This window comes from Quercus lobata, chromosome 6 (assembly GCF_001633185.2).
Source record: "Quercus lobata isolate SW786 chromosome 6, ValleyOak3.0 Primary Assembly, whole genome shotgun sequence".
NCBI classification, from domain to species: domain Eukaryota; kingdom Viridiplantae; phylum Streptophyta; class Magnoliopsida; order Fagales; family Fagaceae; genus Quercus; species Quercus lobata.
In genome coordinates, this window is record NC_044909.1 from 16048449 (window position 1) to 16063034 (window position 14586).

Here is a 14586-nt window from a genome sequence, read left to right on the forward strand (position 1 = left end):
CGAGGATACCGCTAAGTAGAGGAACAACTCTTCCCCAGGCTGGGAAGGGTTTAGCAATGGGGGAGACAAGAGGTAGGTCTTAAGGTCTTCGAATGCCTACTGACACTCGGTTGTCCATTTAAAAGATTTTTCAGCGTGCGGAAGAAAGGTAGACACTTGTCTGTTGCCCTTGACACGAACCTGTTTAGGGTGCTATTTTGCCGTTGAGGCTTTGTACTTCTTTCACATTCCTCGGGGGTGCCATCTTCATTATAGGATCTTGTCTCGTTTGGCCTCGATACCCTTCTGAGACACCATGAATCCCATGAACTTTCTTGCTATTACTCTGAAGGCATACTTTCTGGGATTGAGCTTCATGTTGTAGGAATGTAGGGTGTCAAATGTTTCCCTGAGGTCTTCCAAGTGACCTTCCTCCTTTTGACTTTTTACCAGCATGTCGTTAACATAGACCTGGACGTTTCTCTCAATCTGCTGTGTGAACATCTTGTTCATGAGCCTTTGATATGTTGCGCCTACGTTTTTAAGGCCAAATGGCATCACTTTATAGCAGAAGAGGCCCTGGCTAGTTACGAATGAAGTCTTCTCTTGATCGGCTTCGTGCATTCTGATTTGGTTGTAACTCGAAAAAGCGTCCATGAAACTTAATAATTGGTGTTGAACCGTAGAGTCAACCAGGATGTCAACCCGCGGGAGGGGTAACTATCTTTGGGGCATGCTTTGTTCAGATTGGTGAAGTCTATGCACATCCTTCATTTCCCGCTGGCTTTCTTGACCATCACCACGTTTGCCAACCAGTCGAGGTAGTAAACCTCCTTAATTAAGTTTGCTTCTTGTAGCTTGTGAACTTCTTCCGCTATTGCTTGATCTCGTTCTAGGGTGAATACCTGCTTCTTCTGATGGATGGGTGGAAAGGAGGGCGACACATTCAGTCTATACACCATGACTGAAGGGTCTATCTCTTCAAGCCTTTCAACAGGCTCTGTCACCGTCCAGTGTTCTTCTATATTCATGGCCTGGAGGTGGTCGTCCATCTCCATCGTAGCTATGTTGCATTCACGTGCAACCACCTGATTTCCACGTAGCTCCCTTACCTCAAAATCTGTAGGGAATTTGATTATTAGGTGGTAGGTTGAGATTGCCACCTTTCATGAATTGAGGGTAGGTTGTCCTAGGATGGCATTGTAAGCGGATGAATAGTCGACCACCAGGAATGTTACGTCCTTAGTGATCTTCCGGGGGTAGTTGCCAACCGTGACGGACAACACACCCAAGGGGAATACCCTTGTTCCTCCAAAGCCAATGAGCGGAGCGTTTGTTAGAACCAGTTGCTCTCTGTCAATCCTTATCTATTGGAATGCTGGATAGTAAAGCATGTCGGCTGAACTATCATTGTCAACTAGAACCCGGTGCGTATTGTAATCCCTTACTCGTATGAAACGACAAGTGCGTCGTCATGTGGGTGGTGAAGACGTCGAGCATCTTCTTCTGAGAACCCGATAATGGGGTTGTTAATCCATGCCATCTTTGGTACGGAACCCGTCAGTTGGACGCTTTGAACCATCCTGAGGTAAGTCTTACGGGCTTTTTTGGACGACCTAGTAGTCGTGCCCCCTACAATCATTCTTATATCTCCTATGGGTGGTTTAGGGTGCTCATTATTCCATTGAGGGGCATGCTCTTGACATGGGTCCGCTCTCTCCTTGCTGACGAACCTTTGTTGCTTTCCTTGCCTTATAAGAATTTCAGCTGCTTTAAGTCGTAGCAGTTGGTAGTGTCATGGCCATGGTCATGGTGAAAGCGGTAGTACTTGTCCCTAGATCTTTTATTGGGATCTCCCTTCAGCTTCCCGGGGAATGTCAAGGCTCCTTTGTTTTTGATTTGCATTAACACTTGATCGATCGGGGTGGTTAGCGGGGTGAAACTCGTGAACTTCCTTGCGAGGGGTTTGGAGTGTTTATCCTCCTGCTGTTCTCCGGTCCTAGCCATCTTATGCCTCCTGTTCGTCCGTATGTCTTCTTGTCTTTCCCTCTTTTTAGGCCTTTTTTCTTGGGCGAACAACACATCCTTCGCATTCATGTATTTTGTTGCCCTGTACAGCACATCTGACATAGTTTTCAGGTCATTCTTGTATAGGAAAAACAGGAGCTTACCCTTCCGTAGTTCATTCGTGAAGGCAGCCTCAAGTATCTTGTCGTCGGCTTCATCAATCGAGAAAGCCTTTTTGTTAAAGTGGGTGATGTAGGATCTCAGCGTCTCGTCCTCTTGCTGCTTAATGTTTATCAGGCATGCAGTAGACTTCTTATACCTGTGTCCCCCGATGAAGTGTAAGGCGAATTGGGCGCTTAACTTTTTAAAGGTACCAATAAAGTTGGGCGTCAGCTTGCTAAACTAGATCCTTGCGGATTCCTTCAGTGCGGTGGGGAAGGCTCTGCACATGATCTCATCTGGTATCCCCTGTAGGTGCATCAGGGTCTTGAAAGATTCTAGGTGATCTAAGGGGTCCTTGGATCCATTGTAATTTCCCACCTGCGGCATACGAAACATTGGCGGAAGGGGGAATGAAGTGACAAAGGCTGTGAATGGCGAATCAGTTCGGTGGACTAAGTCATCGAGGTTGCTAGACACCCGCCCTTTGAGGGCGTTCATCATAAAGTCCATCCATTCCTTCATCATTTGCATCTTGGCGACTATGTGAGGTGGAACCGTATCAATGACGGATGGCCAGCTCGTGTCTTGTCGTTTTAGCCTGCTTGGGGCGTTGCTCCTTTTCGGACCTTCTTGGTTCCTCTTTTAGCGTTGGTGCGTTCTTGGTCTTCCTTTTAGGTATCCATTGCTGCGTTCTTCTAGCACAGTTGTTCCTTTAAGTCACGTTTTTGTTTGTTGAGACATTCCACTGCTGCTGTGAGGGTTTGGACTTGCCTCTCCAGGACAGTGGGTCGTGGTTCGTCGCCTTGATTGTTGGTGGTGGTTGCCATCGAGCGAGTAAGTACCATGCCACTTTTTTGTCCGGGAGGCGATAATATATGGCTTACAAATCGACATTTCCCATAGACGGCGCTAACTGATGATGCCAAAAAATCAACAGTAAGTCACACGGTTCTCACGTGCTCGAAACAATACCTGCACAACAAAAAGAAAAGACCTAACAGAGAGCACCGGTGTGGTATTGGCCAAATACTCTCCGAAAGTCAAGTTAGAACTTCTCACAACTCTAGAGTGCCAGAGCTAGGGTGAATTATGCGTACCTTGGCTAGTGAGGGTTTTGGGGCTTTTATAGTAGTAGAGGGTTGACATCTCTTCCTTGGTTTAGAAGTCTTTTTCTTATAGGAGCCCTCATGAGCTTATTTTGCGGAATCCTTTCCTTGTAGGATTCTTTTTTGATTAACACTGAGCGTGGGGCACAAGATATTTCCTTATACACGCATGCGTGGAGACCAAGTTAGGGTCAAGCCAGAACCATTAGTCTTGTGCGCCCCCTTCAGCTTAGTGGCGTCAACTTTCCATCTTTGCCCCAAGTTGACCCCGTCAGCTTGGAGTTGTAGTCTCCCTACTGTTGTCATTTGTCAATGGATACAGGACTGATGGGTTTGTCTGGAGTGTCACTCTATGCCTTTCCATCAGTGAGTGTTGATATTTACAATTTTATCCTTATCACAGATCATGTTTTACTTGAATAACGAGTTGATGGGAAATGTTAAAAAATGCTCTAAAGACATTAGTTTAGAAACTATTTTTAAATATATTTTATAAAAAAAGGAAAAAAAAAATTTGTTATCAGCTTTTTATATATTTTTATAAAAATAATGTCAAAACTTTTTTAATATGACTTATTTTTATACACGGACTTTCTCTCATATGGGCCTGGCCTATTATGATCTCCATTAGTCTAGTTTGTATCACTGATTTCTAAAACCACCCGATTAACTTTACCAATAAGTGACAATAAAATATTTAAACTTACCACACATTGTAGCTGAATTATATATCCTCTCGTTTTCAGTAATAGGAAAAGGAAATCAATAATAATTGATTGAAATATCTTTGACTATCGGCAACATAATCTAAAGCAAACATGCAAGATCCTCTTCAGGTTATTCTATATAAGAAGTTAAACAACTTCATACGAAATCCATGTGGGACTCGTTTTAAAATGCTTACACCGTTGCACGTAAGGTTGAAAGTTCCGATGAAAGATTTGGATCTACCTTATATAAGCTTCTTATTAGATCTGGCTTAGTGTTTAGCAAAATGGCAGAGTCAACCAGAAATGCTTTGCACAGTATAGGAATTGTAGACCTTGTTTAATCACTTCCTATTTGCTCAGCCTAAACTGGTGCAAGATTTGTGTTACTTTGGGCTGCTGTGGGTGCATATTGCATATGATAAGAGATTTGTATTGTTCCCACTGTCAGATGAAATCCAATTTTAGTTTCTTGCTTAATGGAAAAAGTAGTTGGACTGAATGCTATTTGAGTGTCTGAATTATGTTTTTTTTTTTGGGTGAGGAAAGCCAGAATTATGAATTAATATTTCATAATCAAGTTCTTACCCCTTTCTCTTCTCCCCATATTCTAATTTACGTTACTAAACACCGTTACACCACACAAGTGTATCAGTATCCTCATATAACCTTTTCTCGCTCCTGATAGGGGTTGGAAATTTTAAGAACTTTCTAGAAAGGGAAGAGCTCGTTTTCAGTCACTAGTGGAACTAGACACTGGACATAGGTTGTGTCCTAGAAAGTCTTGGATATTGAGAAGACTTAATAATGGAGCTTCATTTTGTGCTATCATCAACTATACAAATTTTTTTTTTTTTTTTTTTTTTTTTTTTTTTTGTCTCATATTTTTATATCTTAGTTATAACTTGTCACATATTCTTTTTATTTTTATTATTAAATAATCAAAATTAAAAAAAATTAAACACATAATATATCACAATTGATATTAGAATTGCTCTCCTCTAAACAAAATAGATGTGCATTATGATTTGAACTACCACTCCTCTAGCTTGGTTTAGAGAAAAATTTTAGGACAAAGATTAGCTCCAAACTAGCTTGGAGGAATCTTCTTCAAAATATACATGGTGATTTATGAGACTATTTAATTATATTATTTAAACATGTCATATGATTCATTAAAAAAGTTATGTGACTAATTCTACTCATGGGTGATCTCTTTGATCACTACATAATGAGTTAGAGGAAGATAACGCCAAACTAGTTTGAAGCTAAATTTTTCCAATTAAATTTTATTCAATCTTGAGCAAAGTTTAATTCCAACCACTACGTGGAAATTTATAAAACTATGTGTATTTTTAAACAAGTCACGTGACTCATTAAAAAAAGTTATGTGACTAAAATTATATAAGAACGGTCTCTTTAATTGCCAAATAGTGAATAGGAGGAAGATTTTTGAAATCTTTTATGTTAAATGTGTTACAAAAACCAAGCTAATTTATTTGTTTTAAAAAAAACTAAAAGTTGAATTATTTGTACAAAAAAAAAAAAAAGTAAATCCCAAATGCACACTTGGTCTTTATTTTTAACTTGAGTGTGATTTACTAAAAATGGATACAAAAGGAATTATCTTTCTTTTCTTTTTTGGGTTCTGTGGACAAGGTCATTTAAAGTAACTTATCTTGTTCTTAAAAAATTGGATAGACGCAATTGATGTTTTGTTCAAGAAAGACGTCAAGTTGTAATAGATTCTATATTTTAAAACAATAAAAATATGGCATGGTTATTTGAATAGTTTATCCTCGATTTGATTAGGACGAAAACTTTGTTTCAAAACATTTTTTTTTTTTTTTTTTGGTCACAGTACGTAGATTTCTATAATTGTGCAGAGTTCACATACGGTGAAAAGGATAATATACATATATACATATATATATATATATATATATATATATATATATAAATATATATATATAATGCATAAAATAACTTCTCATGTTTAGGTAATGCACTTCCCACTTTCAACTTAAGCATGATTAAAAATATTAAACGATGTAAAAAAGAACAATAACTCCAATGCTAATAAATTTCACGTTGAGGTGATATATTTTTCTTTTTTGAAAATTAGAGGTAACAAATTGTTATCCGTGTGTAACAAGAGTGATGTGTGACTTTACATGAAATTAATATTACGCTTGATAGCGATCAAGGAATCAGTTAGTCGAACAACACGGATCACGATGATGTTGAGGGCCTGAAAGATAAGAAATAGAAGATCAGAGGAGACCGGGGTTGGCCGGTCAAAATTCCTCCGATGATGAAGTTATCAATTCTCCTCTTAAAGAAATATTTTGTCTGGAAAGAAGAAATACTTCGCCTTTCTTTGTCGGAGATTCATCTCCTTTTATAGGTTTAGGGAACGGTTATCCGTTGGATAACTTCCCCCTATTTCACGGAGTCCAGAGCGTACAATTTGATAACCGCTATAGCGGTTATCTTTTCATGTCAAAACAGCCTTGCTCTCGTCCTAAGTGCTGTTTGGACGAGAAATAGTTCACCAGTTAGTACACGTCGTCCAGAGGTTTCTCTGGATGACAGTAGTGTAGTCTACCTTGTGAACTTAGGACGACGTAAATTTTGTATGGACGACATCCATGGACGAGTAAGGAGTTGGCTATTTTTTAGACACCATTAGTTGCCCCCTTGTCCACGGGTCGTCTTAAGGATAATTTGGGCAATTTTCAAAATGTGTACTGTATGCCACGTGTCAAAATCTAACTGATGAACTGATGCGTTTGGTTTTGTTTTCGAGATCTATGCCACGTGGCGCACTTTGGTTGGCTGCGTCGTTTCGCATCCCAAAGTTTACAGCTTATAAATAGTAGAATTCCTCCAGTGCCCTTCACATTTCTGAGATTTCCTTCCCTGAGCATCCTCGTCTTAGCGCCTCGTCTAGAAGTATCATCTCGTCCTTAGTTTCCTCGTCTAGATTTCAGGTATTTCTTTACTCCTCGTTCTCAGATTTTAAATTTTCTAAAATGTCTGAGACCGTTCTTTCCTCGTCTAGTAATAGTTTGGGCAAAGCCATAGACGAGTATCATGACCCAAGTAGTTTTAGTGGCTCTAGTGATAGTAATAATAGTACTAGTAGTGGAGGAAACACCACGGACGAGTATGTGTCCGGCGTCCCTGGGGTACCTTTAGAGGTTCTCCAAGGACTCAAGACGAGGAGTGAGTCTGGATCCCAGGCAGGTACAAATGCCCCATTGTCCGCAGTTCAGGACGAGGTTGAGGTAGTGTATAGTTGTGCCATAGGAATAGAATCCAAGACGGATGATAGGAGATTATATTTGCTTAAGAAATGGTACCAAATCCCAGATGACCTTAATCCTAGGTTAGCAGTTCGTGGGGAGTGGTTTATTCAACCACGTTTTGGGGTAGGTATTTACGAAGCCTATCTTTTAGGTGGACTTAGGTTACCTTTAAATGCTTTTGCTAGAGAATTACTCACTAGGTTAGGTATAGGTGTTTGTCAGCTTAACCCCAATGCGTGGAGGTTAGTCGTCTTCATGCAAGTTTTGTGGAGGGAGGTTTTTGAGGGGAACCGTCCTCTAACTGTGGACGAGTTCCTCTACTGTTACAAGCCTTCTGAGATCAATCAGTCCTTTGGCTTTTATCAATTCACATCTAGAGGGAAGGATTATAGATTGATCAAGTCCATAGTTTCCTTGGATAGGAACTGGAAGACAGAGTTCTTCTTCGTCTCAGGTTTCTGGGCTGGACGCCCGCTCGAGGTTTCTCAAGACCCATTTCCTCCCTACACAGGAGAGTTAGGGAACCTTTGTCCTGAAGGTATGCTTGTATTTGTCATTTTACTGTGTTGTAATTACCTTTGTAGATGGCTATATAATAATTAATTTTTTTTTTTGCAGGTGCTGGACGACCTCACTTAGGCAGGTTTCATATTGAAAGAATTCAAAAGGTTCGTCTATACACTGATAGGGCTTTCCATTCTTTGTAAACCTCCAACGTCTTGCCACCTGGGGTTTGGGTCCCAACCCGTCCAGTGAAGCCCTTGCACACGAGCTCACCATTCGTAGACGTAAGTCCGTATAATTGTTTCCCTTTTTTTTTTTTTTTTTTTTTTTTTCAGGAATAGCTACAATGAAGGAAAACAAGGGTAAAGAAGTTGTGAACGAGGCTGCTGTAGTTGGGCAGGACGCACCTCAGTCTCACCCGTCCGTAGGTGAGAAAAGAAAAAACTTATCACTGGGGGTTGACCTGGGGAATCTTCCCAGCAGGCGCAGGGAGAAAAAGGTCAAACATAAGTCGTCCAAGCCCAAGGATGTTCAACCTGCGCCTATTCCTGTTCATGAGCCTGAAGACGTCTAGATCCTTGATTCTGAGTCCAAAGATTCACCCATGCAAGTCTCGTCCACAGTCAAGGCGCCGTCCACGTCTCAGCCTTCTGCCCAAGCACCTTAATACCTCATTGGGACCGAGGATCTGGCTTGGGAAAGATTTAGGATGGCTGTGACTGATGCGGACGTATCTGCCTGTTATAACATGTCTTTGAAGGACTTCGAGCATTCTGGGGTTCATGATCTTTTCAAGGTATGTATTTTTACTTGTTTTATTTTGTCTCATCCTCTTTGATAAGCTTCCTAACTAAACCATGATTCAGGCCATGTCCAAGTTCATTGCTGCGTCCAGGCAAGCAACTGATCTGGACAAGACGAGGGTCTTGTTAGAGAAGAGAATCAAGGAAGTGAAGGACGAGAGCAAACGCTGGGCTGAGGCAGTTGCTAAAGCCAATGAAGGGGCAAAGGAGCTGCAAAATCAGATTGAAGAGCTGAAGACTGATGTTGTGGAGAAGGAAACTCGTTTTGATCACTTGCAAAAGAAGAATGACGAGCTGAATGATCTTCTCAAGAAGGCCAAGGAAGACGCGGTTGCAGAGTTCAAGGCATCCAAGCAGTTCACTGATCTGCTAGATACCAACTATGCAGCTGGGTTTGAGGACTTCAGGATGGACATCGTGGAGAACTTCCCCAACATTGATTTCAGCTCTATCAAGCTCAATCTTAGTGGTGCTTCTACCAGCTCCCTCCCCCAGACGAGTTCAGAAGATGTTAATGTGAAGGATGATGCTACAACCCAGCCACTTCAGGACGAGCAGAACATAGACGCCCCACCAGCTTGATGCTCTTTTTTTGTAATTTTAAGACTTGATGTAACTTTCTATTTATCTCGTCCTTAGTTTCAGGACGACTTATCATGTAACTTGAGGGTGTTTGGACGTTGGTCGTCCACCCTTTAAACAATTGTGTTTTCTTTTTTGTTATATCAAGGACGAAAGTTATGCTTTTGTTTTAAAATTTCTACTCGTCCATGAGGGTGATATCTTATGAAGTGCTTGGAACTTTCTACTCGTCTTGGAGAAATCCCAAGTATCAACATCACCCGTCTTGAGACTTCGCCTCTTTTTTGATTATTTCTCTAATGTAAGACTTTGCATTCGTCCATAAGCTTAATTGCTCTGGAACGTTCTTGGTTAATAAACCAGAACATCGTCTTTGCATGTATCCGTCCATGTGTGGACGTGTGAATCTCATCCGTTGTTTCAGGTGAGCTTTGTGGATGTATTATTGTTCGTCCGTGTGTGGTCGTACTATTTTCCATCCCGTCTATTTCAGGGACAGATTTTTTGTGGACGTGCCATTTCAAAGGAAAATTTTCTCATCTACACTTGGGCGTGCATACATTTCCCTTGTTTGTCGAAGTTATATCCCCGCGTCCGGAGAGTTTCCTCGTCTTGGGCTTTTCAGCCTTGTGGTGAGTTAGTTCAAATGAAAATAGCATGGAGACTAGGAATTTACACAATACTTTGTACATAACATGAATATTGTTTACAGATAAGGCATATACATATATTTATGCTTTTCTTTTTTATTAAGTACAAGCTCCATAACTTCGTCCATAAACACCACAACATAAATAGTAAAGCCTTAACTTCGTCCACAACACATAACATAAATAGTAAAATAGTAGTTCCAAACACAAACAACATTAAATATAAGTAGAATCATAAGTCTGCAGACAAGGTCCAGCCTCGTCCATGGCCATACTTTCGTCTAGGCTGACTTTTACTGATAGTACCTCCTCAAGTGCTCCACGTTCCAAGGGTGCTCCAGTTTCCTCCCGTCCAGGGCCTCCAAGTAGTAGGATCCTTGCCTTTTACAATTGATAACTCTATAGGGTCCTTCCCAATTCGAGCCCAATTTCCCATGTGCTGGGTTCTTGGTTGCCAAAGAGACCTTTCTCAGGACGAGATCTCCTATGTTGAAACGCCTTGGTTTCACCATTGCATCATATTGTCTAGCCATGAGATTCTTGTACTTTGCTGTCTTGTATTCTGCTTCTGCCCTTACCTTGTCTACTAGATCAAGGTTCAGACGAAGCTGCTCTTCATTGTCCTTATCTTGATACATCATCACCCTGTGATTGGCCATATGTACTTCTACCGGTATGACTACTTCGCTTCTATAAGCTAGCTTGAAAGGAGTTTCCCCCGAAGGGGTTCTCACCGTCGTCCTGTAGGCCCATAGAACACCAGGCAACTCCTCTGGCCATACCCCCTTTGCCCCCTCAAGCCGGGTCTTGATGATTTTCAACAAGGATAGGTTTGCCACTTTAGCTTGGCCATTTGCTTGAGGATGAGCGGGTGAGGAATAGTGATTCTGTATTCCAAAGTGTGCGCAGAAGTCTCTAAAGAGTGCGTTGTCAAATTGTCGTCCGTTATCAGATACCAATACCTTAGGCACTACGAATTTGCATACAATGTTCTTTCACACAAAATGCTTAACATTTTGTTGTGTGATTGTTGCCAACGGTTCAGCTTCCACCCATTTTGTGAAGTAATCGATGCCCACAACTAGAAATTTCATTTGCCTTATGCCCTGAGGAAAGGACCCAAAATGTCTAGTCCCCATTGTGCAAAGGGCCATGGTGCCATCATCGGGGTGAGGTACTCTGATGGTTGTCTGGGGACGTTGCTAAATCGTTGACATTGGTCACAGACCTTGACGTACGCTTTAGCATCAGCTTGCATATTTGGCCAGTAATACCCTGCACGGACGACCTTGTGGACAAGGGACCTGGCTCTTGAGTGATTGCCACATGCTCCTTCATGAACTTCCCTCAGTACGTAGTTTGCTTCTTCCGGAGCCAAGCACCTAAGATAAGGTTTAGAAAAGCCCTTCTTGTATAACACTTCGTTCAGAAGTACGTATCTAGCCGATCTCACCCTCAGCTTCCTTGCTTCGTCTTTCTCTTCTGGTAGCTGTCCGTCTTTCAGGTATGATATAATCGGGGTCATCCAATTTCCTCTATTTTCCACCTGTTGTACTTCTTGAATATCTATGCTTGGCATGTACTGAATTTCATTAGATTCGTCCACAGATTCATTTGCTGAGGCTTTTTTCGCTATAGTTTCAGTTTCCACGTTTTCCTCCCTCGGGATTTGAACGAATTCAGCTTTTCCAAATCTCTTCATTAGGCGCATTACCCTACTAAGGTATTTCCTCTTCCATTCCTCCTTTGCTTCGTACATTCCATTTACTTGCCCCATGACCAACTGAAAATCTCCTAGGACGAGTATAGACTTGGCTTCCACAGACTTAGCCAATTCTAGCCCTTTGAGAAGGGCTTCATACTCGACTTCATTGTTAGTTGCTTGGTACTGTAGATGAACCTTATGCCTCAATTTGTCTCCTTCTGGGGATTGTAAAATCACACCAATTCCACCTGCATACTTTGTAGATGATCCATCCACATGGACGACCCATCTGTCACTGCCTTCTGTCTCATCATGACTTGGGGTAAATTCCGCAATGAAATCTGCTAATGTTTGAGCTTTTATGGCATGCCTTGGTTGATATTTGATGTCAAATTCATTGAGTCCGACGGCCCACTGAATCAATCGTCCAGCAGCTTCCAGTCTGTTCATCGCCTTCTTGAGTGGATGATCCGTCATGACATTAATGACATGGGCCTGGAAATAGTGCCTCAGCTTCCTGGAAGCGTGATCAATGCGAAGGCTAACTTCTCCATTTGTGGATACCGTCCTTCCGCTCCCCTCAATGCCTTACTCGTATAGTACACGGGTCTTTGCACTTTACCTTCTTCTCTTATCAGTGCTGAACTCACTGCATACGGGGTTACCGCCAAGTATAAGTATAATTCCTCTCCCACTACTGACGGACTCAACAATGGAGACTTGGTAAGGTATGCCTTCAGATCCTCAAAAGCTCTCTAACACTCGTCGGTCCATTCGAATGCTTTTCTAAGAATTTTAAAAAATGGCAAACATTTGTCAGTAGCTTTAGAGACAAACCTGTTGAGTGCAGCGACTCGTCTAGTAAGAGATTGGATCTCCTTGGTATTCTGCGGAGGCTTCATGTCCAGTATTGCTTGAATTTTATCAGGATTCGCTTCAATTCCCCTGTGGGAGACCATAAAGCCAAGGGATTTCCCTGATGATACTCCGAAAGCACATTTACTAGGATTTAGCTTCATGTGATACTATCTCAGCGTGTCAAATGTCTCTTGCAGGTTGTCTAGATGCCTTCCTTCGTCTTGGCTCTTTACCAGCATGTCGTCTACATAGACTTCCACATTCCGACCAATCTGCCGTCGAAACATGTGATTGACCAATCTCTGATACGTGGCCCCTGCATTCTTTAAGCCGAATGGCATCACCTTATAACAGAATAAGCCTTGACTAGTGACAAATGATGTTTTCTCCTGGTCCGCCTCGTCCATCCTTATTTGATTGTATCCTGAAAAAGTGTCCATGAAACTAAGCAACTTGTGGCCCGCAGTTGAGTCCACCAATTGATCAATGCGTGGCAGCGGATAACTATCTTTCGGGCAAGCCTTGTTCAAGTCGGTAAAATCCACGCACATTCTCCACTTACCATTTGCCTTCTTGACCATTACAACATTTGCCAACCAATCTGGGTAGTACACTTCCCGAATAAACCTCACCCCCATAAGCTTTTGAACTTCGTCTTTGATAGCATCATTTCTCTCAGGGGCAAACACCCTCTTCTTTTGCCGCATTGGCTTGGAGGAAGGGCATACATTCAGATGGTGGGTAATGACACTAGGGTCTATACCCGGCATGTCCTCATGACTCCATGCAAACACATCAATATTTTTCTTCAAAAAGTGGACGAGGTCCTCCTTAATCTTCTCTTTTAGATCTGCTCCAATCCTGGTACATTTCTCAGGGTTCTCTTCGTCCAGGGAAATGTCTTCTAATACTTCGGTAGGCTCTGCTACCATTCTCCTTTCTTCAATATTCATGACTTGAATTTGCTCGTCCATGGCCAACATGGCCAAGTAACATTCTCTTGCTGCCAGTTGATCCCCTTGTACCTGCCCTACTCCGTGTTCTGTTGGAAACTTAACTGATAGGTGGTAAGTAGAGGTAACGGCCTTCCAACTATTCAAAGTTGGTCTTCCAATTATGGCGTTATAGGAGGACGGACAATCTACCACAAGGAAGTTCACATCCTTGGTGATTTGTCGTGGGTATGCCCCCACTACCACTGATAAGGAAATAGTACCCACGGGTTGTACCTTCATTCCACCAAAACCTACTAGGGGGGAGTTCACTGGACGGAGCTGGTCTCGTCCTAGCCTCATTTTTTGAAAAGCTGGATAATACAAAATGTTCGCCGAGCTTCCGTTGTCTACAAGCACCCTTCTAGTTGTGTAGTCAGCAATCATTAAGGTGATGACGAGAGCATCATCATGGGGGTGATGAATTCTCTCAGCGTCTTCGTCTGTGAAGGTGATTGCTGCTTTGTCCGTGGACCTTGCTCTCGGTGATCGTCCAGAAAGCTGGACACTCTGCATTACCTTCAAGTATGCTTTCTTGGACTTGGATGACTGGCCTGTCGAACTTCCCCTTATAACAACTCTTATTTCTCCGAGCGGTGGTCGTGATGATTCTTCCATTTTCCCTTTCATTTTCTCGTCCTTGTTATCTCATCCAAGGAAATTCCTCAGCTTTCCTTGCCTTATGTGATTTTCGATTTGCTGCTTTAAATCGAAACACTCGTCCATATCATGACCATGATCCTTGTGGAAGCGACAGTACTTGTTCCGATTGCGTTTATTGGGATCTCCCCTCATTTTCTCCGGCCACTTCAAGGAAGGATCATCCTTGATCTGCATAAGGACCTGCTCAAGTGGGACGTTCAAAGAGGTATACTGCTGGTTCCGTGCTGAAGAGCCCGGCTTCTTAATGTCTCGGTCTTTCTTGTCTTTCGTTCGTCTCTTCTTTGGACGAGGGCCCTGCTCTAAGTGGCGACCGGGATTTGCGTCTACTCTCTCAGACCTCTTCCTCTTCTTAGCAATGATTGCGCCTTCTGCATTCATAAAATTTTGAGCCGAATGGACAAGTTTTGCCATGGACTGGGGCTCTTTTTCATAGAGTTTGTGAATGAACAAATCCGAATTCACCCCATTATGGAAAGCCGCCAACAAGAGCTTATCATCTGCTTTGTCCATACTCAGGGCTTCTCTGTTGAAATGGGTGATGAACGACCGTAAACTCT

General features: G+C 42.2%; 2 protein-coding genes across 2 annotated transcripts; both read right to left on the reverse strand.

Moving 5' to 3' along the window:
* Positions 1-10027: 10027 nt before the first annotated feature.
* On the reverse strand, positions 10028-12535 carry LOC115949897. The gene is made up of 4 exons (XM_031067162.1): positions 12354-12535; positions 11265-12033; positions 10276-10698; positions 10028-10192 (listed from the first exon to the last, which is right to left on the reverse strand). Exons 1-4 carry the CDS (start codon positions 12533-12535, stop codon positions 10028-10030), a joined length of 1539 nt encoding a protein of 512 aa, XP_030923022.1.
* A 6-nt stretch (positions 12536-12541) lies between these two features.
* On the reverse strand, positions 12542-13984 carry LOC115949898. Its single transcript, XM_031067163.1, has 2 exons — positions 13169-13984; positions 12542-13084 (listed from the first exon to the last, which is right to left on the reverse strand). Exons 1-2 carry the CDS (start codon positions 13982-13984, stop codon positions 12542-12544), a joined length of 1359 nt encoding a protein of 452 aa, XP_030923023.1.
* Positions 13985-14586: the final 602 nt, after the last annotated feature.